The 24,019-nt window shown below is 44.2% G+C and overlaps 1 protein-coding gene across 1 annotated transcript; it reads left to right on the top strand.

Annotated features, from left to right (window-relative positions):
- The first annotated feature begins 429 nt into the window (after window positions 1-429).
- LOC101546916 (integrin alpha-X) lies at window positions 430-22,794 on the top strand. The gene is made up of 30 exons (XM_012934348.2): window positions 430-487; window positions 1,019-1,109; window positions 1,785-1,897; window positions 2,184-2,254; window positions 2,359-2,473; window positions 4,911-5,041; window positions 5,127-5,272; window positions 5,529-5,682; window positions 5,951-6,101; window positions 6,288-6,361; window positions 6,528-6,657; window positions 6,744-6,886; window positions 7,048-7,188; window positions 7,281-7,490; window positions 12,384-12,514; window positions 12,645-12,802; window positions 12,902-13,056; window positions 13,690-13,821; window positions 14,104-14,177; window positions 14,380-14,521; window positions 18,171-18,287; window positions 18,378-18,457; window positions 18,573-18,656; window positions 20,028-20,106; window positions 20,208-20,315; window positions 20,431-20,514; window positions 20,698-20,811; window positions 20,958-21,059; window positions 21,904-22,014; window positions 22,696-22,794. The coding sequence occupies exons 1-30, from the start codon at window positions 430-432 to the stop codon at window positions 22,792-22,794; spliced, it is 3,498 nt and encodes a 1,165-aa protein (XP_012789802.2).
- Window positions 22,795-24,019: the final 1,225 nt, after the last annotated feature.

The raw sequence follows: 24,019 nt of genomic DNA, 5'->3' as shown, positions 1-24,019 counted from the left end.
ACCTTGGACCAGTCCTCCTGGCCCTTGTTTCTATTGTTCTTGGGTATTAGTCTCATGCTATGTTTTGTAACATCCCACAATCAAGTGCAATCATTCTATGTCCGTCCCTCTCCTTCTGACTCATTCTTCTCAGCATGATACTCTCCATGTCCGTCCATTTGTAAGCAAGTTTTGTGACTACATTTTTCTTGGTAACATTCAAGTCTAGGTCAGAGGAGTAATCTTGTCACCTCTGGTTGGGAAGTGGGTGGGTGTATGTGGGCTGTGTGGGCCCCCAAACAGCAAATGCTTGTTTTTAGCTGCGTTCTTCACCCTGCACCTCTGAGTCATACTGAACACTTCCCTCTGGCCACTCGGCCACCTCTTGTCTCACAAGCTCCCTCTCCATCTTAGTCTCTACAGCTGTTGTCTGGTGTCTCAGAAGCTAACATGCCCATGTCTGCCATTCCTGTCATCGTGACCGGGATTTCCCCCCTCCTGTTGATGGGTAAGCTGGGATCCTGGGGGGTAAGGGGGCCAGAGAGGAACAGAACAGAGAAAGCATCATATGAACTTACTTTAGGAGAAGGGGTTGGAGTTGCTTAATCTTTGGATTCCAAAAACAGAGGATATCGAGGAACAGAGCTGGGGGAATTCATTGGGTGCTGAAGGAAATACTAGAAGACTGACAATTCAGAGATTCTCACCAGGCAGGACAAATGAACTTGTGCTCAGTTCCAGCATCCCTGTGATCCCTAGTTTTTCCTGAACTCTCCTTTCTAGGAACCATTGGATTAGGGAAGGGGAAGGAATGTCTTTGAAATTTGGGTGTTTCCTACAGAAATGGAGAACAAATACTTGCTAATGAGTGTAGAACAGTCACTGGAACATTTCAAGGAGAGAAGCAGGATAGTTCTTGGGAGACCATGAGATACTGCCGCACTGGGTCTGGAGGGGAGAGTGAGGGCTCGGGGAGATGGTTCAAACTAGGAGCTGAAGCAAGAGGAAGACTAAGAGTCTCTCGTCTCCTTTCTCAAAGTTTTGACTTCTTCTTTCTGCTTTAACTTGGACACGGAGCAGCCAACAATCTTCCGCATGGACAGGCCTGGATTTGGACACAGTGTGGTTCAGTCTACTTACCCCAGGTGAAGACTGGGGCAGGGGGTCAGGTCTCTGGCTCCCTGCACAGGATTTTGTGATACCCCCACCCTGCCCTGTAGCCCTGGGCTTCCTCCCTGTCTGATGTGGCCATTTCCAAAAGCTCAGGAGAGTTGGACAGAGAGCAGGTGCTTCCCTGTTACTAATAGGGCAGCTTCTAACATTTGTTTGTTTGTTTGTTTATTTATTTATTTATTTATTGCTTTTTGTCACACCCGGCAATGCTCAGGCGTTACTCCTGGCTCTGCACGCAGGAATTACTCCTGGTGATGCTTGGGGGACCCTATGGGATGCTGGGGATTGAACCCAGGTCAGCCGCGTGCAAGGCAAACTCCTTACCTGCTGTGCTATTGCTCCAGCCCCAGATGCTAACATTTACTGTGCACCAAACGCCCAGCACTGACTTAGTCCTCACTGCAATGATATGAGGTTGGAATCAACCATTCAATAAACATTTATTAAGCACCTACTATATGCCCCCACCAGAGAACAAAACAGGCAAAAGTCCCTCCCATGCAGAACTTACATTGTTACCCGTTTAAGATAAGATATCCATGAAGATAACAATGCACTTGACAGACGAGGAGACAAAGGTACAGACTGACTGAAGTGGCAATCGCTACCAACTTCCATGTTTTTGATTGCAGGGCTTCTGATCTGATGGTGGGAGCCCCCCAGGAGATAACTGCTGCCAACCACACGGGTGGCCTCTACAGGTGTGACTACCTCAGGGCCACTTGTAGACAAATTCTCCTCCAGGGTGAGTCACAGGTGTCCTGGGACCCAGATCTAGACCCTTGCTCTGAGTACTTTGGGAACCACAGGAAATTCCCCTTCCTATCTTCCCAGTTTCAGTTATCCTTGTAGACAGACTTCCTAACCCACCGAAAGCCTCCCCCATCACAGACCTGAATCCCCTTTTCCTATAGCTCCATGAAGACCCGAAAGCCCCCTTTTCTGTAAGGACTCCTTGTCTCCTAGACCCTGACCAGATCTTACACAGACTCCCTCATACTAAGGGGACATGTGCACATTTGTCCCCTCAGTCCCCCAGGAAGCTGTGAACATGTCTCTGGGCTTATCCCTGGCAGCTGCCACCAGATCTTCTCAGCTGCTGGTGAGTTTTATCTTGAAACATGGGGTGTTTGGTCTTCTGGGTTTGGGGTGTAGGTGAAAGGGTAGGGCAGAGGCAGGAGCTTCAAGAAACCCCTCTGTCCCCAGGCCTGTGGCCCTACGGTGCACCAGGCTTGTAGGGAGAACTTGTACTTAACTGGGCTCTGCTTCCTGATGAAGTCTGACTTCTCAACAGTCAAGATGCTCCCCAGTGACCTACAGGGTAAGTGTTCAGGGCTACCCTGTGCTTTATAAATTGTATTTATTTATTTTTTTATTTATTTTTAATTGAATCATTGTGAGATATACAGTTACAAAGTTGTTCATGATTGGGTTCAGTCATACAATGCTCCAACATCCATCCCTCCGCCAGTGTAACTTCCCAGCGTCAATGTTCCCAGTTCCCCTCCCACCCCTTCATTCCCTCCACCCCAGTCTGCTTCTATGGCTGGCACCTTTCTTCTCTCTCTCTCTCTCTCTCTCATTTTAGGCTTTATAGATTGCGATACAGATGCTGAAAGGTTATCATGTATATCCTTTTACCTACTTTCAATGCTCAGTTCTTGTCCAGAGTGATTATTTACAAGTATTGCTGCTCTATGTACTTTCCTCTATCTTATCTACCCTCTGCCCCCACCCCACACACTTGTGGTAATATCCAACCACTGACTAGTCCTCCTGGCCCTGTTTTCCCTGGCCTTGGATATTAGTCTTATACTATTTTTTAAATATCCCATAAATAAATGCTATATCTATCCCTCTCCTTCTGCCTCATTCACTCAGCATAATACTCTCCATGTCCATCCATTTATAGGCAAATGTCATGGCTTCATTTTCCTAATAGCTGTGTAATATTCCATTGTATAAACATACCATGATTTCTTATCCATTTGTCTGTTCTTGGACACTCAGGTTGTTTCCAGATTCTGGCTATTGTGAATAGTGCTGCAATGAACATCGATGTGCAGATGGTGTTTCTGCTCTGTTTTTTGACTCCCAGTGTATATTCCCAGAAGTGGTATTGCCCGGTCATATGGGAGCTCAATTTCTAGTTTTCTGAGGAATGTCCATATTGTTTCCCAAAAAGACTGGACCAGCTGGCATTCCCAGCATTGAATGAGAGTACCTTTCTCCCTGAATCTGTGCCAGAACAGGTTTTTCTTGTTCATTTGGATGTGTTCCAGTCTCTGTGCTTTCCTGGTGCTTTAAGAAGTCCATGTATATCTGACTGGGGGTACACTGGAGCCGAATGAATATAAAAAGGATCTGGGAAAATATTAACTGCTTGTTTGAGAGGTTTTAAACCTGGGTTGAGGACACACTGTACTTTGGCACCCTGCCCCATCACCATCCATGGCAGGACTTTCCTGTCACCTTACCACTCCAACCATAAGCTTCTTGGTTCATCAGATGGAAGCAGTGGCACTCCCTGCGCAGAGAGGACATCTCGTGGTTCAGAGCAGGGTAGTGATTTGCGTAGTGCTTAATCAGTGCTGGTCGCTAGTTATTCTGAGAGAGGGGGATATATTTTCACTCAGCACTTCCTGGGCTACCCAAATGATTTGTGCAGCAGATGGGAACGGTGGTGATGATGCAAACAGTCTGAGAAGAGAGAGTGTGTATCTGCATGTGTCTGTGTTTTTGTGTATGTATGAGTGTATGCACACACACATGCATCTACGCACACCCATCTATCTATATGTATCTATGTATAAGCATGACTGCATGTATACATGTGTATGTACATATGCAATTGCATTCATGTACATGTGTGTAGGGTTCTACAAGAGAATATATTTGCATGGAAGCACACAAGTGTGCTAGGTCTATGTGAACACATGCATATATTAGGTATGTTGTTTATGTATGCATGCACTTGTATATTTATGGTTGTGTGTACATATGTGGATTTGATATATGTGTATATGTACATGTGTGTGCATGTTGAGGCATGGGGCCTGGATTCCCTAGTGCTGAGAAGGATGGGAGATAAGGACATGAACGGTGAGCTTTTCAAACCCAGCCACAGCTGACTGAGGCCCCTCCTCGGTCTCATGTTCTCAGACCCTCTTGGAAACTGATATGTGGTCACTGAATGGAGGGTTATTTCCAGAGCCTCAAGACCTCACCACTCAGGGCACCACTATCTCTGTTAAGAGTCCTTCAGGACAGAAAGGGGAAGATGGGAGTTAGGGTTGAAACTGAATCTGCTCTTTCTGACTCTTTGGAGACCCTGTGGGGTCACACTGAAGCTGAGAATAGCCCAGTGTGGCTGCTGGCTGGGGCCCCATCACAGATGTTGAGTGAAAGGACAGTTTGGGATTATTCAACAAGAATGGACATAACCAGGGTGAGAGTATGGTCCTCTCATGCTGGATGTGGATAATGGGGGAGAGGTGAGGGAGGACTTTGGGGAAGGGCCCCTGTAATAGAGGTAGACCTCAGCTTCTAGAGAGGCCCCACCTGGACTGGAGGAACATCCTTTGTTCTTCATCAACCAGTCTGGCTGTGTGGTGTGAGCAGTTGAGTCAGAGACGGAGCCTCCTTAGAGACTCCAGAAGATCAATGGTTCTGCTCCTGGCAGGATTTAGGGAAGCCCTGAGCTCTTGGAGACTAGAGGCTGAGGTCCCTGGGCTTACGAGGGCCACCTCCTTTCCTAGAGTGCCCCAGGCAAGAGCAAGACATTGTGTTCCTGATTGATGGTTCAGGCAGCATCAACTCTGACAATTTTCGCAAGATGTTGATATTTGTGAAGTCTGTGATGATGCAGTTCCCAAGACCCAGCTCTCAGGTGAACTTTGGGTGGTGGTGGATGAGAGGTGGGCACGGAATTCTGGTGAAGCATCCTTATGCAATCCTATGTGGTCTCTCCACAGTTCTCTTTGATGCAGTTCTCCAATGAGTTCCGTGTGCACTTCACTTTCAAGGAATTCACAAAGGAGTCAGACCCAATAAAACTTCTGGACAAGGTTTGGCAGCTGAGAGGCTACACTTACACGGCTACAGCCATTCAAAGGGTCACGTGAGTGTTGATTTTTACCAGCTACTTCCCTAAAACTTCTGGGTCTTTTGGAGGGTACATTTGTCTCCACAAGAAACAGACCTATAGGAACTTCTGTTTGGCCTGCAGTCTCCTTGCCATGCTGAGGGCCATGTGGGATAGGGGATGGTGGAACAAGGGGCCCCTGGACCAGGAGCGGCACTGCATTCTCCCTAAAGCATCAGCTGCTAGCAACAGCTCTGTTCACAGACCTCTGAATTTTCTTCTTTCCTGATAGACAACGTTTGTTCACTGCTTCAAATGGGGCCCGAAAGGATGCCTCCAAGATCCTCATCGTCATCACTGATGGGAGGAAAGAGCTTGATTCTCTGAACTATGAGGATGTCATCCCCCAGGCGGAGGCAGAGGGCATTGTTCGCTATGCAGTTGGGGTAAGATGTGGGGGTGCCCTTCATCATTTTCTTCCCTTGATTTTCCTTAGGACATCTTCCATTTCAAAGACAGAATGCCAGGTCCTCAGCTTCTACTACCTTCAGGATGGAAACACTGCTTGATCCGTATCCTCCTTTCCATGGTGCTCTTGAAGCTCTTTTGCTTGCCTGTGGGAGTTTCTGGGCTATGGGAGGACTATCAGCATGAAGAATTAGTGGAATTGCAGATGGGTTTATAATTATTTTCACTCAGTTGGTTTGATGGCAGGTGGGATCTGCTTTTAGAAGAAGATCTTCACGCCAAGAATTAGAGGCCATTGCGTCAGAGCCCTCTAATGAACATATATTTCAAGTGGAGAACTTTGATGCTTTGAAAGATATTCAGAATCAACTGAAAGAGAAGATCTTTGCTATTGAGGGTACGTCAGAGATGGGACTAATTGTTTCAGATTAGAAGCAATTCGTTTCTAACCCCCACCCATAGAGTGGTTTTTGTTCGTGGACACCAACACCTCCCTTTGGGTATTTGTCTCCAGTAGTAGATCCCCTGAGAGTTGAGGCAGCGCTTATCTCTGTCACACAGCTAATGACATGCCTTCCCCCAGGTACACAAACCACAAGCAGCAGTTCCTTTGAATTTGAGATGTCTCAGGAGGGCTTCAGTGCTATGATCACGCCTGTGAGTTGGGACTTTTCAACAACTGAAGAAGGATGAGTAGAATAAGGGAGGAGGGGAGGAATGGTGGGCACAGGTGAGTGAGTGGAGCCAGTGGCAGGCCTTTATTTGGAACAAAATCTCTGCTTTTCACCCCCGATTGCTCATCCAGAAATTTTTTTCCTTTCAGGAAGGACCAGTCCTGGGGGCTGTAGGGAGCTTCAGCTGGTCTGGAGGTGCCTTTTTTTACCCTTCAAGCATGAGGCCCACCTTCATCAACATGTCTCGGGGAAATGTGGACATGAGGGACTCTTACCTGGGTGAGGAAAGGCTGTGAAGGGTGACGAGTGGGAGGTGGGAGCACTTGGTGCTCCCCTCGGGTTACTCTAGCTATTGATCCCCTCAGGTTACTCCACTGAGCTGGCCCTTTGGAAGGGGATGCAGAACCTTGTCCTGGGGGCTCCCCGCTACCAGCATACCGGGAAGGTTGTCATCTTCACCAAGGTGGCAGGGCAATGGACACTGAATAAGGAAGTCACAGGGACCCAGGTCAGGTGTGATGGAACATGAAGGTGGTTGGGGTCTGCAGAGGTGATGAGGGAGGAGATGAGGGGCGTCTGAAACTTGGTGCTGAGGAGAGGAAGTACCTGGCCCAGAAGGGGTGCCCCTTGGCAGGGGAAGGCGGGCTGACACCAGCCTCTTCCTTCTAGATTGGCTCCTACTTTGGGGCCTCCCTCTGCTCTGTGGATGTGAACAGAGATGGCAGCACCGACCTGGTCCTCATCGGGGCCCCCCACTACTATGAGCAGACCCGAGGGGGGCAGGTGTCTGTGTGCCCTTTGCATCAGTGGGTAAGTAGCGAAGAGGTCTGGGCTGTGGGGGTGGGTTGGGGGGCAGGGGGACAGGGTTGCCTGGGTGAAGGCTGACACGTTTTGTTTATCAGGGGGCTAGGTGGCACTGTGAGGAAATTCTCCAAGGGGTTCAAGGTCATCCCTGGGGCCGTTTTGGGGCAGCCCTGACAGTGCTGGGGGACGTGAATGGGGACAAGCTAATGGATGTGGCCATCGGAGCCCCAGGAGAGCAGGAGAACAGGGGTGCTGTCTACCTGTTTCATGGAACCCCCGACCTGGGCATCAGCCCCTCCCACAGCCAGGTGAGTGTGGTCACAGATGCCGCCACTACAACCTTTTCTTGCTTCTCGTGTCTTCCACATGGCCACTTGAAAACTTTTCCTCTCCCTCACAAACGTCCTTCGGTAAAGTGACACTGGTAAAGTAGGCAGCAAGAAAAATCATTGATTTTTGTTTGAGAAAAGGAAACATTGACGGGTATGTATCCTGCTTTGTATGAGAATTTAGTAGAAAAGTGGGTTTCCCATTACGTGTTTAATCCACCTGCAACTTTTTGAGGTACTTAGGTCTGGTATTATCAAAGCCACTTTATAGATGAAGTGAAACAAGTGAGAGCAGATAAACGAAGAAAAGAAATGACTTGCCTTGTCCAGATGTATAATGGATAAGGAACAATGTAGACCTTGTGGCCCACTTTTTTTCTCCTTGAAAGTGATGTGGCTTTCTTCATTCCCGTCTTCTGTAAGTAAACTGCCAAATGCCCATCTAGGCAGAAATTCATTTCTTGTCAAAAGTAAAGGAAGCCCCAGTGACAAACCAGGCACATGATCTGAAAAGACATCACTGTATCACTGTCATCCCGTTGCTCATGGATTTGCTCAAGTGGGCACCAGTAACGTCTCCATTGTGAGACTTGTTACTGTTTTTGGCATATAGAATATGCCACGGGTAGCTTGCCAGGCTCTGCCGTGCGGACAGGATACTCTCGGTAGCTTGCCAAGCTCTCCGAGAGGGGCGGAGGAATTGAACCCGGTTCGGCCGTGTGCAAGGCAAACACCCTATCTGAAAAGAAATTTTTTAAAAAATTTTATTTTTATAAAGCTGTTCACAATAATTTTTTGCATTCAATATTCCAACACTAATCCCAACACCATTACACCATCTCACCATCATTATTTCAAATTTTCCCACCACCACCCAAACCTGCCCCAAAGCAGGTTCTAGACAATTTACTTTGTATTGCTTGCTATGAATAATCCACTAAAATGATCCAAAAAAATTTCCGTAGAGGAAAGTGTGTGAAGATTGTTGAATCTCACCCTGGAGCCATTAAACCTTTGTATAAGAGATTACTAACATATTGTTATGGGTTGACCCTTGTGTGCATATATAGTATATATTCATATATGTATATATTTGTATATTTTACATAGGATTGAAATAGGTTGCCTTCTACTTTACACCCCATCAAATGTGTTGTACTACTCTTGGTATATCAGAGACTAGAGTATGAGCTGTCACTCCAGGAACTAAAGTTTTAAATAGGGTGCTAGAGCTGAAGTTAAAATTTTAACTGGGTGGTGACTTTGGGATCTGAGTTATCTCTGCAGTCTGTTGCTCTCTTTCGAGATTTATTTGTGAATCTATGGATCATGGCCATTAATGAACTTATATGAAGCAGTTTATGGGCATGACTACCAGACTCCCAGAAAAACAAAGAGATGGGGGGAGGTCACCCATTCCAACTCCATGAGAGCCTGGAGATTTCGGTCACAAAACCCTCATACGTGCGTTTGAAAAGACATTTCTCCAAAATGATATACAGGGGATCAAGGTACATGTGGAAAGATGATCAGTTAGTTGTCTTACTCACTGGAAGGATAGAAAAAAAAGACAGATCTTAACACCTGTTAGAAAGAATGTGGAAGATTTGTCATCTCCATACACCAGGGGAGTATTTCAAATGTGGCTGTAACTTTGGAAAACAGCGTAGCATTCCTCAAAGGCTTAATACAGAGTTACTGATGACCCAGCAATTACAATTCTAAGAGTAGGATGTAATTACCCATGGAAACTGAAAGCATAGATCAAATAAAAAGTTAATAATGGACCCAATGGAAACAATGAGATGTACAGGGGTTAAGGTGTTTGTCTTCCAATGAGATTTGAAGTCCTAGAACCACTTATGGTCCCTTGAGAACTGCCAGATATCACTCCTGAGTATAGATCCAAGAATAACTCCTGGGTAACACCAGGGCCAAAAATCAATGCTTCCCCAAATGCTCCCCCAAAGCTGCCATTCCAAAAGTTAAGTGTGAATATTATTCACAATAACCAAAATGTGAAGACAATCAAATGCTCATCAATCTATGAATACATAAATATATGTGGAATTTCATAAGATAGAATGTTATTATGCTTAAAATAAACTGAAGTAGTGACATAACCAACAACATGATGAGCTTGAACACATCCTATTAGGTGAAAGAAGCTGGTCACAGTAGATTGCTTGATTCCACAGCGCTGGAATGACGAAACTAAATTCTAGAGAGAGAAATCAGGCTAAGATTGGATTTGAGTGCAGGCAGATTGTTTTGGGGGGGTCACGCCTGACAGTGTTCTCAGGCCTTAATCTCTGCTATGTTCTCAATCTCTATGTGCACTTGAAGGACCACATGTAGTACCAGAGATTGAACCTAGATCTGCTATCTGCAAGGCAGGCATCTTACCTGCTGTAATATCACTCTAGCCCAAGTTGTACACTTTAAAAGGGTTTGAATGTAAATTATATCTTGAAAAAGTTGTTGGAAAAAGAATGTCTACAGAAACAGGAAATGTCTACAGTTCTGTCACTTGCCAGTACTGTGACATTGGTCATTTTTCACCTATCTCTGTTCAGTTCCTCCTCATGTAAAATGGTGATTACAATAGAACCAATCCTAAACACTCCTAACCATCCACCATTGCAAGGATGGGATGAGCTAGTACATAGGAATGCATGTATAAAACATATATCTATTTACATCTAACACCCATGTAGCATACACATAATTATGTGCCTGCCATATATAATAGGTGTCTATTGCTACAATCGGCTATTATGAAAACAGGTAACAACTGTGAAGGGATTATAAAGAACTTAAGAAGAAGGGGAAATTCTTGTTGAGAATCATAAGATCTATTGTCATGTGGCTCAGTGGCACAGGCACATAGACCTTTGATGACAGGTGACACTTGATTATGCCTGGAAGGCCTGACTCAATGAGGAAGTTTTTCCAGATTTGCTGTCCATCATGATTTTCCTTCCTTCAAAATGGTTTCACCAGTTCCTTGGCAGGGAAGGGCTCACCCTGCCCTCCCACCTTGCTGCTGGGCCACACACCAATGTGTTGAGATCGACTTTCCTGCACACTTGACTGTGTTGGTGTTATTTCCACTCTTCTTCCTTCGTAGACTCCCTCAGTCATTGACATTTTCTCCTTTATTACTTAGTGTTTCTATTAATATTTATTCTTCATTTCTATTCTTAATGTTTGATCGACCCAGAGATGGGTCATGATAGGGGCACAGAGGAGGTGAGACCCAGGAAGGTGGATCCTGGATTTGGGTACAGCCATTCCACTTCTTGGCTTGGTTTCTTTTTGTTCTAAAGAGGACAAGGGGGGAGTAGAAAGGAGCCTTGGGCTTACAGCCAGGGAATCCTATTTCATGTCTGCTGTAGGTCTCTTCAAGACTTTGTGGCTGTGGCATTGTCTGCAAAATAAGAGGTGGAACTGAATGAGCTCTGAGGCCTTTCCTATCATTGTAATCATTGAGCAGTGTAGCTTATGATATGCACCAGGTACTCTTTCAAGAACCCCATGGATCAACTAAGTTCTCGTAATTCCTCTGTGAGATACATTTTATCCTCATCTAAGGGGAATATAGAATGGCACCGAAGAATTTAATCTTGACTCATAAATGGAAGCCCTCTCTTTGTAAGTGGAGAAGTCAGAACTAGAACCCGAGGCACCTGATATGAATGAAAGAAGGAAACTTGGGTCAAGAGATCAATTTCCACCCCACTTCCCATTTCCATTTCTGTAGTCTTAGGAAAATTCTACTTTCTCTAGTCATCATTTCCTCATTCTCACCTATTTTTAGGCACTCCCTGGAGACATTTGTTTCCCTAGAGACACCTGAAGTCTTTTCTTTTTCTTTTTTTGAAAAATTATTTCATTTTATTTTATTGAATCACTGTGAGATATAGTTACAAGCTTTTATGTTTGAATTACAATTACACAATGATTGAACACCCATCCCTCTACCAGTGCACATTCCCCACCACCAATATCCCCAGTATACCCTCCCCTTTCCACACTCCCACTGCCTCCATGGCAGACAATATTCCCCATACTCTCTCTCTACTTTTGGGCATTATGGTTTGTAATACAGATACTGAGAAGTTATCATGTTTGGTCCATTCTCTACTTTCAGTACGCATACCCCCCACCCCGCTCATGAGGCAGGCTTCCAACTATGGAGCAATCTTCCTGGCTCTTGTATCTACTGTCCTTGGGTGTCACTCTCATGTGATGTTATTCTGTACTCCACAAATGAGTGCAGTCCTTCTATATCTGTCCCTTTCTTTCTGACTCATTTCACTTAGCATGATTCTCTACATGTCTATCCACTTACAATCAAATTTCATGACTTCCTCTCTCTTAACAGCTGCACAGTATTCTATTGTCTACATGTAGATTTAAAGAAACCAAAGTTTCTTTAACCAGTCGTCTGTTCTTGGGCACTTTGGTTGTTTCCAGATCTTGGGTATTGTGAACACATGCTGTAATATTCATTATGCTGTAATGAACACATAGGTACAGATGTCATTTCTACTGTGCCTTTTTGTACCCTCAGGATATATTCCCAAAAGTGGTATTGTGGAGTTAGAAGCTCAATTTCTAGTTTTTGAAGGACTGTCCATATTGTTTTCCAGAAAGGCTGGACCAGTTGGCATTCCCACCAACAGTGAAAGAGCGTCCCTTTTCCCCCACATCCACACCAGCACTTGTTGCTTTTGTTCTTTTGAATGTGTGCCAGTCCCTGTGACACCTTAAGTCTTTCCTACATTTCTACTTACCTGGTCCTCTTATGTTTATTTACTATTTATTTACCTCATCTCCAACCCAGTTCTCCCTTTTTTCTCTGGCCAGCGGATTGCCAGCTCTCAGATCTCCTCCCAACTCCAGTATTTTGGACAATCACTCAGTGGAGGTCAGGACCTAAGCCAGGATGGACTAAATGACCTGGCTGTGGGGGCCCGGGGACATGCACTGCTGCTCAGGTGAGAACAGCCCTTCTCAGAAGCTCCTCAGACAGTCCTTGCTCTGATTCAGACACACAAATCTCTTCCACTTCCCTGTTTATCCTCCCTATACCGGGGGCCTGTCATCAGCTCAGTGTTCTGTCCACAGGACAAGACCTGTGCTCAGGGTGTTGCCAAAAATTTTCATCAACCCTCCTGAGATTCCAAGATCTGTATCTGAGTGTCAGGAGCAAATGGCCCCTGTCCAGACACTAGGGGAAGCTAATGTCTGCCTTGAAATTTACCAAAGTCCCAAGAGTCAGCTAGGTGAGTCCTCTACTCTCTGACCCAGAACTCTTGTATCTTATCTTACTCCTTGCCAACTTGAGGAGTTCTTGACTCTTTGTTCCCCATTTTCTGCTCTAGGTAACCTCCAAAGCTCTGTGAGCTTTGACTTGACCCTGGACCCTGGCCGTCTGAATCCCCGTGCCATCTTTGAGGAGACAAAGACGCGGAATCTCACTCGTGTGCAAGTTCTTGGATTAGGGCGTCACTGTGAGGTCCAGAAGTTGCTTCTCCTGGTGAGCACACTCAAAAAAGTCCTGAGGGTTGAGGGGATTCTGAGGCTAACAGCATGTGAGTGAGGAAAGACTGGGATGTGCTGGTTCTTGCCGTGGCTCAACCCAGCTTGGTTCTTTGCATGAAGGAGGTACTTAATAACACTTGTTGGCTTGATGAGTGATTAAGAAAAGGATGGCAGCCAAGTACAGCTGTAATTCTTACATTAAGCTCATTCTCAGAGAAAGAACCTACCTGAGGCCCTGGGGACAGAGTAGGGACAAAATAGGCATCCCCAAGAAGGAGTTAGAGGAAGATTTAAATCACTCAAGCTCCTAGACAGTACATGCCAAGTAACATGGGTGCCTTGAAGAAAGATAAACATAGGGAGAAGAGCAGAGAGAGCCTTTTGGAGCAAGTGAAGGTGGAGAGGAGCCAAAGAGAATGAGAGGGCTATTTAGGAAGCTGGAAGAGGGGTTTTCAAGGAAGATGACAGCAGAGATTCTGCTTAGTACAACTGGAGGAATGGGAGAAGTGAGCAGTTACGGGGCACAGGGGAGTATTGTTTTACAGCAAGGAAATAGGATAATACTAATGACTACGATGGGGTGTCCTCAGCTACCTGCTCTCTTCAATGTCCATTTGTCCTCTGGAAGGGCTGTGTGGAAGACTCAGTGACCCCCATTATCCTGCGTCTCAACTTCTCCTTGGAAGGGAAGCCCATCACTTCTCACAGAAACCTCCGGCCTGTATTGGCCATGGATGAACCAAGATATTTCATGGCCTCTGTGAGTCCTTCAGTTGGAGGGGAGGATGGGATAAATTCCAGGTCTTGAGGAGGAAAATCCTGCTTTCCCTTTGCTTTTATTTTTTTATTTTTAATTTTTTTTGCTTTTTGGGTCACACCCAGCAATGCACAGGGGTCACTCCTGGCTCATGCACTCAGGAATCACCCCTGGTGGTGCTCAGGGGACCATATGGGATGCTGGGATTTGAACCCGGGTCGGCCGCGTGCAAGGCAAATGCCCTACCCACTGTGCTATCACTCCAGCCCCTCCCTTTGCTTTTAGCTTCCCTTTGAGAAGAACTGTGGAGCTGACCATGTATGCCAGGATGACCTTGGTATCGCCCTTGACTTCCCTGGGTGAGTTCAGTTCTCTTAGACCCTCACAGGCTCCTCAGGCTCCTGCCTGGAACCTGGAGGGCCTGCCCCTGGCTCTTCCTAATATTTTTACTCATGATTATAAACCAGACCTCCTGTTCCCATCCTTTCCCCACCATCTCAGTCCCAGACTATTTCTAGTCCAAGTCCATAATCATCTTCTTCTCTCTACCCTAACACCTAGGTTGAAGACCTTGTTGGTGGGAAGTAATTTGGAACTAAACATAAAAGTAACTATATGGAATGATGGCGAGGACTCCTATGGAACTGCCATTACTTTCTTCTACCCAGCAGACTTGTCTTATCGACGCGTGGAAGGAATCCAGGTATTCACTCTCAGGAAGGAAGCTGCTGACTTCTGTGCTCAGGCTGTCATTGCTTAGACTCTCTTCTAAGCAGACTTACGGCCTAATCATGGGTGGATAAATAAGGTTTCATTGACTGTGGCTTGTATCTCTCATCTTGTATTCAACTCAGGGTATTTCTTATTTATTTATTTATTTATTTATTTATTGCTTTTTTGGGTCACACCTGGCCATGCTCAGGGGTTACTCCTGGCTCTGCACTCAGGAATTACTCCTGGCGGTGCTCAGGGGACCATATGGGATGCTGTGAATTGAACCTGGGTTGGCCGCTTGCAAAGCAAATGCCCTACCCACTGTGCTATTGCTCCAGCTCCTCAACTCAGGGTATTTCTTTCTAAGATCAGAAATGACTGTCAGAAATTACTGACTTCTCAGGACACTGCCAATGTGAGAGATGAAACTTGACTAGAATTCTTTGATTCTCCTTATAAAGTAAAGAACATCATGTCTTTCAAATATTTAACAACACTGTTTTGTAGTAGTAGTTGAATGCATTGGTTCCTATATACCAGTGTTTGGTATGCTGTTCTTACTGGTTCGATAGTTCAGACTTCAACTTTATCAATCAAGCAGTGCCTACTATACCCGTGTCACCCAGCTGTGGTAGAGTGAATGCAGTTCTTGATCAAATATATGGAATGAGCGAGACTGTGTTCCAATAATTTTTTATACTTAAAATTGATAGTTGTTTGGAAATTGTATGGATAAAGAAACTATGGTATGTCTACACAGTGTAATACTACACAGCTTTTAGGAAAAATGAAGCCGTGAAATTTTCCTATTAATGGATAGACTTGGAGAGTATCATGCTGAGTGAAATGAGTCAGAAGGAGAAGGACAGATATAGAATGACTGCATTTATTTGTGGGATAAAAATATAATTTAGACTCAAAACTATTGAGAATAAAGGAGAAGCAATAAAGTTTAAATTTTTGTTAAAAATGTTAAACATTTGAAAAAGATAAAAACAAACAAAAATATCATAAGCATCATACAACAATTATTAACATTTTGCCACATTAAAAATTATTGACATATCATTGACTTGCAATAGTAAATAACTCACGGAGTACGGATTCATAGCTCTGTAACACATTTAAGTCTTACTGAACTGATCCCCAATCTTCAAGTGCCACTTCCATCATAGTCTCCTTTTATTCTTTTCTTACCCATCCTCTCCCACTTTGGATAACCAATGTACATTTTGCAGAATTTGAATGATTTTTGTTATGATTTATGGGTTAACTTGCTGTGGTTATTTTGATTTCACACATGAGAGAAACCACCTAATGATTGTCTTTCACTTCTTGATATTTCTTTTTATTTTTTTTTTGTTTTTTGGGTCACACCCGGCGATGCACAGGGGTTACTCTTGGCTCTGCACTCAGGAATTACTCCTGGCGGTGCTCAGGGGACCATATGGGGTGCTGGGAATCAAACCAGGGTTGGCCTCGTGCAAGGCAAACGCCCTACCCGCTGTGCTATCACTCCAGCTCCTTGATATTTCTTATTATTATAGAATCTCAAGTTCCATCCATGTTGTAAAGGACACAATTTCATTTTTTTAAACTGCTAAACTGCTGAGTAGTATTCCACTGAGGAAATTGCACAATGCCCTTATTTGTTTAGGTTATTTTCATGCATTGGAAACCAGTACTGCTATGAATCCAAACGTGCATATATATCTTTCTGTTTTGTTTTGTTTTGTTTGGGGCCACATCTGACAGTGCTCGGGGTTTGTTCCTGCTTTGGTGCTCAGGAATCATTCCTGGCGAGTCTCAGGAGACCACATAAAGTGCCAAGGATCAAGCCCAGTTTGGTTTCATGCAAGACAAGCGTCTGACCCCCTATACTGTCGCCCTAGCCCTCCATATATCTTTTTAAATTAGTGTTTTCATATTGTTCAAATGGAATGCACTAGGAATAGTTTCAGTTTTCTTATTTTTCTTGAAGTAATTTTTCTCTAAACAGTGCCCAGAGGTCTTGGGGCTAATTCTGGAAATCACCTGTCAAATTCAATTCTAGGGTCAACCGATGTGATATCGTTTAGGCCCAACATTGCTTGGGAGTCACAGGACCACCAAGAGTTGTCCTCAGGAATCATAAGGCCATGTGGTGTCAGGAATAAAATTTGGGGCCTCAAGCATGCAAAGCTTCTGCTCCAGTCTGGTTTGTTCTTGGTCCGGCCCCTCCATTTTGGTTTTAAAGAAATTCTATTTTAAAGAAATTGCCATATTGCTTGCAGAGAGGTTATATCAATTTACATTTTCAATAACAGTTGTAGAGGATTCCTTGTTTCTACACTCTTGCCAACTCTTGTTGTTTCTTGGGGTCTTCTTAAGGTTATTCTCATAGGTGTGATGTAGCATCTCATTGTGGGTTTGATTTGTACCTCCCTAATAATGAACAAAGTTAGATTTTTAAAATATGCCTGTGGGCCATTGGTATGTCTTTGGAGATGTGTCTAATTTGCCCATATTAATTTTTCTTTCTGTTGTTGAGTTGTGTGAGCTCTTTTATATTTTTTTATATCACCCCCTCATCAGTCATAAACAGTGAAAATATCTTTCAACGCTGGGAAGGTTGCCTTTTAATCTTTTAGTGTGGCTTCTTTAGTTGTATAAAACACTTTTAGTAGCTGGAGCAATAGTACAGCTGGTAGGGTGCTCATCTTGCACGCCGCTGACCCAGACTTGATCCCCGGAATCCCATGTGGTCCCCCAGTATGGCCAAGAATAATTCCTGAGAACAAAGTCAGTAATAAGCCCTGAACAATGCTGCATATGGCCCACAAACAAAAAAGAACAAAAAGCACATTACATTTGATGCAGTCTTATTTAATTATTTGTTTTTATTTCTTTCCTATTGAAATTAAGTCTCCAAAGAATCTTTGTGATCTATATTTATTAATGCCTTCATTGTGCTTTCATTAATTTATTTATGGTTTTAGTTCTTATGTCTATATTTTAATCCTTTTGAGCTAATTTTGTGAGTAATTTTTTTTAATAAAGAGTTTAACTTTTTGCTGTTTAGGTTTCATAGCACTGTTTGTTGAATAGACTTTCTTTTTAATATTATTTGACCTTGCTTCCCTTGCAGATTAACTGTCCATATATGTGTGGGTTTATTTCTGGTATTTTGATTCTGTTACACTTATGTATGCGTTTTTGTTTCAATCCCAAACTGTTTATTTAAAAAAACAACTTTAGGTACAATTTGAAATCAGGTATTAAGAGATCTCCATTTTTCTTTTTATGCTCTCAGAATTACTTTAGTTTTTTGGAAGGAGTTCCATACAAATTTTAGAATTGTTTGTCCTATTGGGAATTTTCTGGGAACGTCATTGAATTTTTTAATTGATTTATGCAACATGGTCATTTTAACCATTAATCCTTCAAATCCATGAATATAATTTTAACAATGCCTTAAGTAGATTCACCTCCTCTATTAAGTTTATGCCCCAGTCGTTTGTTTTTTGATAAATAAGGTCGGTTTCTTAATTCTGTAATTCATTGTTAGAGTATAAAAAATTTGACAGATTTTTTTTAATGTGTGTACTGATTTTTGAATCAGTCACTGTTCATCATTATTTTTCTCTGGTTTTGCCTAGAATCAGCTCCACAAACGCTCCCCACACTTGACATGTGAAAGTTCCCCAGCTGGAAGCCAGGGCACCTGGAGCACCCGCTGCAGCATGAACCACTTCATCTTCCAGGAGAACACTCAGGTCTACCTTGATTCTGTTCATCCCTTATGCCCCCGTCCCACTCTTATCCCACCAGTAAACGCCATCCTCCACTTCCTCTCTCTCCATTAGATCACCTTCATGGCCGCTTTTGACGTTTCTCCCAATGCCAAACTGGGACACCAGCTACTTTTGAGGGCTAATGTAAGCAGGTGAGGTGGGTCAGACCCAGGAATAGTGTCTCTTTGTCCACCCTCCCCACCCTTGTCCCCCAATCACTTTCTCTGAGACCCTTGCCAACTGGATTTCTTCCTTCTCATTATCCAGTGAGAATAACACTCCCAGGACCAACAAGACCACTTTTCAGCTTAAGATTCCTGTGAAGTATGCTGTCGACACGGTGATCAGAAGGTGCCACATCGCAATGTCAAACGAGTTCCACTCTTATTCTCAAAATTTTCGTAGAAGAAAAAAAATTTTTTTCTTTGGGGAGACAGTTCTTATTCCCAGCAGAAAGTATATCTAGGAAATACAGGGATGAGAAAGCAGAGTTAGGAGTGATGGCCTAGAATTTGTACTGTTTCCAATTTCAAGCAGAGAACAGGCACCCATGGTGTGGAACAGGTAGGGGTAGAGGTGAGACTTACCACCATATGAAGAGCTGATTTGGCTACTGGGCCAAAATGCATGGGCCTGAGCTGACCTCATGAGGAGTTATGCTGAGCCAGAGAAGGGTCCAGCCACTGGGTGGTTCTCACCTATGTGTCCCAAACCCATAAAAGCCAAGGGAGCAGAGGATAAGCTGTACACAAAGAGGCCTGTGAAAGACAGAAAGAAATGATCTGTCAACAGCATCAGTCTGAGTCTGGACTAGACCCCGTGCCAGGCTGTTTTCACCCGGGGCGCCCCAGAGGCGGATGGGTGAGAACCCTCCCTGCCCCAAGGGACCCAGCCCCAGTAGCCGACCTCCACTACCCAACAGCCACCATGCTCCATTCTGGACCGCACTTCCACTTTGCAGCCGCGTGATGTATTATAAGATACTTCCTACCTATTTTCCATAATTACCACACCATATTTGATGGAGTTCAGACATACCTCTTGGAGAGCCCGGCAAGCTACTGAAAATATCCCGCCTGCACGGGCAGAGCCTGGCAAGCCACCAGTGGCATATTAGATATGCCAAAATCAGTAACAATAGGTCTCATTCCCCTGACCCTGAAAGAGCCTCCAATATTGGGAAAGACGAATAAGAAGATGCTGCTAAAATCTCAGGGCTGGGAGGAATAGAGACATTACTGCTGCCCGCTCAAGTAAATCGACGAACAACGGGATGACAGTGATACAGTGATCAGCCTGAGTCTCTCTAATCCTTAGTTATGTCCCACATGGACGCCCGATATCATCCTGAGTGCTCATGAAAGCCTTAAAGGAAAACAGGCACAGAGGAGTAGACCTGGCTTCCGATATCCCAGTATATAAGAGGGATAATAAGTGGGATACCACTGCACCCCTGTCTATTCTCTATGGGAAGCTTATTCAAGAACCTTGTATCCAATTTGAATTCCAGCTCTATTCTTTATTTTTTAAAATTTAGTCACTATGATATTACAAAATTATTATTTAAACTCTCATATCACCCCAAGTCACTCACCTCATTCCAGGCCACCTCATGTCCCTATTGGCCACAGTCCTGTTAGGCAAAACCGAAGAGGTCAGGCAAAACCTTTTCAGGTCTTCATGTAACTCCTCCAAATCCACCCTTGTCTCTTCTCTCCCCAGTCATGAACAATCCACCAGGTACCTCAACTTCTCGGCCTCAGATAAGGAGAAAATCTCCATGGTTCAGCATAGGTTCCAGGCAAGTGATGTCGATTCAGGAGACTGCATGAGGGCTAAACCCCAGGAGCGAGAGATTATTGTTGTGTTGCCTGGGCTTTATCCTCACTGTAGACTTTGTAGGTGAGCAACCTGGGGCAAAGGGACCTGGCAGTGAGCATCAACATCTGGGTTCCTGTCGAACTGAATCGCATGGCTGTGTGGATGAAGCCGGAGGTCTTTCAACTCCAGGTGCCTATGAACTCTGCTAGGATTCTCCACTGAAGCCCTGAAACTGAATTGCTTCTGTCCCTCATGAATTTCTGCTTGCCCAGTGAGTTGCTTGCTTTCTGTGTCTTTCCCCCAGAACTCATCTTTTCGATGCTCTTCAGAGAGAACAGCACCTACAGAGACCAACTTCCTGACCCAAATTCAGAAAAAGCCTGTGTTGGTAAGGAGAGGTCAGGATTGTCTTCCGCTCTAAGCCATATAACATCGGGGTTTGATTCAGATAGGTATTTGCACAGCCCTCTTGAATTCAGAAGTGATTACTCCCTTCCAATCAGATAATTTAGCACTCTCTTTTGTCTTCAAATCCATATTTTCCTAACCTGTGCTACTTGTGTGTCCCTAGGATTGCTCCATTGCCAACTGCCTTAGGTTCCACTGTGACATACCCTCCTTCGGTATCCAGGAGGAACTTGACTTCATCCTGAAAGGCAACCTTAGCTTTGGATGGGTCAGCCAGGTGTGTAGACCCAACAATATAACAGATTCCTTCTCCTGGATTCAGTGGCTTCTGGGGTGTTTGTGCCCATATTCAAGCCGGGGAATTTCTCAAGTTCTGAAATTTCCTCAAGGCTATTTTTTAGCTCCATCTCCTAACTTTTGCAGATATCACAGAAAAAGATCTTGGTTGTGAGTGTGGCTGAAATCATGTTCGACAGATCTGTATATTCCCAGTTTCCAGGGCAGGAGCCATTTTTGAAAACACAGGTAATGACTGTGTGGTAGGCAGTGACCACACTGGAAAGAGGGGTACTGATGCTGAATCTACAATGTTGGGGCTAGGGGCTGCTCACAAGCTGAGAGGGAGGGAGGATGAAAAATCTTTTGATAGGATGGTGTCCCTAAGCCCATAAGTACCTCTGCATCTCACTCCTTGAGCAGGGCATGGGGAACAAGTAGTGGGATAGAGGTTGTATTATATGGGGGCGTGACTTCTGGGGCCAGGGGCGGGCTGGAAGCTGGGATGGAGCCTCCCAGTTCCAGGGCCCCCACAAGGTTTGGAGAAATGGTCCCAGTCCCACATACCGGAGCCCTGTTAGTAGAAGCTCAGTGTCGCCAGGACTCCATCTAGAGAAGGTGGGGATGCTGCACCTTCTCCATCTGGCACCCCGGTGTTGTGGCCCGGTCTGGGGTCCGGAGCATTCTCCGGCTTGTGGTGCCGGCTGGCCCGGATTCTTCACTGCTGGCTGCTGCGGCAAGATCGAGGTTGGATTATATGGGAATAGCACTGTAGCACTGTTGTCCCATTGCTCATCAATTTGCTCGAATGGGCACCAGTAACGTCTCCATTGTGAGACTTGTTACTATTTTGGGCATATTGAATACACTACAGGTAGCTTGTCAGGTTCTGCTGTGCGGGTGAGATACTCTCGGTAGCTTGCCAGGCTCTCCGAGAGGGATGGAAGAATTGAACCTGGGTCGGCCACGTGCCCTAATCACTGTGCTATTGCTTCAGTCCCATGATTTGGTTTCTTCAAACACCATTATGGGAAGAGAGTGAGATATAAAGGGACCTGACATTTTTTTAATGGGGTCATGACCTCTGCTCCAGTTGGAGATGGTGCTGGAACAGATTGAGGTCTACAACCCCATCCCCCTCATCGTGGGCAGCTCTGTGGGAGGATTGCTGCTGCTGGCTCTCATCACAGCTGCACTGTACAAGGTGAGTGTTTTCATCCCACTCTACACCACCCATCTTTGATCCCGCTCTTCAGGCAAGCATTCTTGCTATGTCACTGCACATGATAGACACCTTGTGCAGAGAGGTCACACGTAGTATCAAACTGTCCACAATGGGCTTTTGTATCTGTGCCTTCCTATTTGATTCTAAGGTCTCCTCTGTTCTCTGCCCTTTCTTTTCTGCTCTTGCTTACCCTTCTCATTGTTTTCTTTTTTCTTTTTTGCTTTTTGGGTCACACCCAGCGATGCTCAGGGGTTACACCTGGCTTTGCACTCAGGAATTGCTCCTGGCAGTGCTTGGGGGGCCATATGGGATGCCGGGGATCGAACCCGGGTCGGCCACGTACAAGGCAAACGCCCTACCCGCTGTGCTATCGCTCCGGCCCTCTCCATGTTTTCTTTGACAGCAGGTTACAATATAAAAATATAGTCCTGAATTTGATGTTGACACCAATACTGATTCTGTGGCTGCATGGAAAGTGCTTCAGTTTCTCATTCTGAAAATGATTTTACTTAGAATAAGGATTAAGTCTAGGTGGCACAATTTGCATGAAATATGCAGTAAGATGCTTGAACTGGGAGGGGTTACTGAAATTGTGATCCTTCCCCTCCACCTTTTTTCTTCTTCTACAGTACTTCTGATTTTCTTCTTTCTCTGTTATAGCTTGGTTTCTTCAAACGCCATTACAAGGAAATGATGGAGGAAGAAAATGCACAGACTAACCTGGAAAACGCAACATCAGATCTCCAAGTGACCCAATAAGAAAGCACTTTCTGTCTCCTTTGGATTTCTGTCTCCTGAGAAGTTTCCTGACTGTCTCACGTCAGTCAGAAGAAAGGCCCCACTTGATTGAGGATAGGGATCGGGATGCTTTCTTTCTCTGGGAGGAAGAAGTGTGTCTATAAAAAAAGCTCTATTGGAGAAAGGTCATTTTTTCTGTCAAAACTCTTTGTGGAAACCTTAGAACAGAACTTCTGCGATGCACCTCCCCCTGAGGATTTGACTTTTAATTTCTCTCTAGAAATACATGGACAATAACTTTAAGTTTAATTCCCCCTTTCTCTAGTAGCAACTGATGATTTTTCTAAAATTTATTCTGGAAAAATAACCCCTCCTCTACATTCAGTGACTCGTGATTACTTGCAAACGGACAATATCTGAAATCTGCCCCTTGATGTTGGTAATCTATTTCCATTGGTAGAAGGCAAGCTTTGGAGCACACAGCATGAAATATTCTGTTCCACTATATCATCTTTATTTCTTGTAAAAGTATCAGTTTTGTGTTGGGAATTTCAGATATTTCCCAAATTGAATTGGGAATAAAATATCTGCATGTTGGAATTTATAAACTTAGCTTCCAGCATTGGTAAGTAGATTATCATTTTAAAGTAATGTCGGGGAGAAAAATGTTCACTTAATATTTTATTTTTAAGTTTAAAATATACAACACAAAATTTACCATCTTATCAAGTTTTAGGTGTTACTGGTGTCAAGTACAGGTTTGCTGTTGTACGACTATCTCTAGTGATTAGTGATTTTGATTATTATTCCATGTGCTTGTCATATATTTATTATAAATAAATAGAAGTAATGTGTGTTTATGTCATTTTCCCTGTTTTTATTTGTTGTGCTAACTTATAGAAGTTCTTTATATATTTTTGATAATTACCCTGTATCAAATACATTGACTTTTGAACATTTTTGCTTATATCATAATTTCACTCTATTGATTATGATTTGATACAAAATATCAAATTTTGATACATTCCAATTGATTGATACAATTATTATTTGTGCCTTGAGCATAATAACTATTAAATCCTGGCCACGTTAAAAGACTGTCCTTTAAATTTTTTAAGAATTTTATTTTATTTATTTATTTTTGCTTTGGGGGTCCACCTGACGATGCTCAGGGGTTACTCCTGGCTCTGCACTCAGGAATTAACTCTGGTGGTGCTCGGGGAGCCATATGGAATGCCGGGGATTG

This window comes from Sorex araneus, chromosome 4 (assembly GCF_027595985.1).
Source record: "Sorex araneus isolate mSorAra2 chromosome 4, mSorAra2.pri, whole genome shotgun sequence".
NCBI classification, from domain to species: Eukaryota; Metazoa; Chordata; class Mammalia; order Eulipotyphla; family Soricidae; genus Sorex; species Sorex araneus.
This window is presented reverse-complemented; position numbering and strand designations above follow the sequence as displayed.

What these genes read in the sequence shown, in the direction of transcription:
- LOC101546916 (XM_012934348.2), top strand. Translation starts at nt 430, where the DNA reads ATGCCCATGTCTGCCATTCCTGTCATCGTGACCGGGATTTCCCCCCTC. An exon ending in TCCAGAAGTTGCTTCTCCTG is followed by an intron (nt 13,057 to 13,689) that starts GTGAGCACACTC and finishes GTCCTCTGGAAG; the next exon opens with GGCTGTGTGGAAGACTCAGT. An exon ending in GTCGACACGGTGATCAGAAG is followed by an intron (nt 18,657 to 20,027) that starts GTGCCACATCGC and finishes TTCTCTCCCCAG; the next exon opens with TCATGAACAATCCACCAGGT.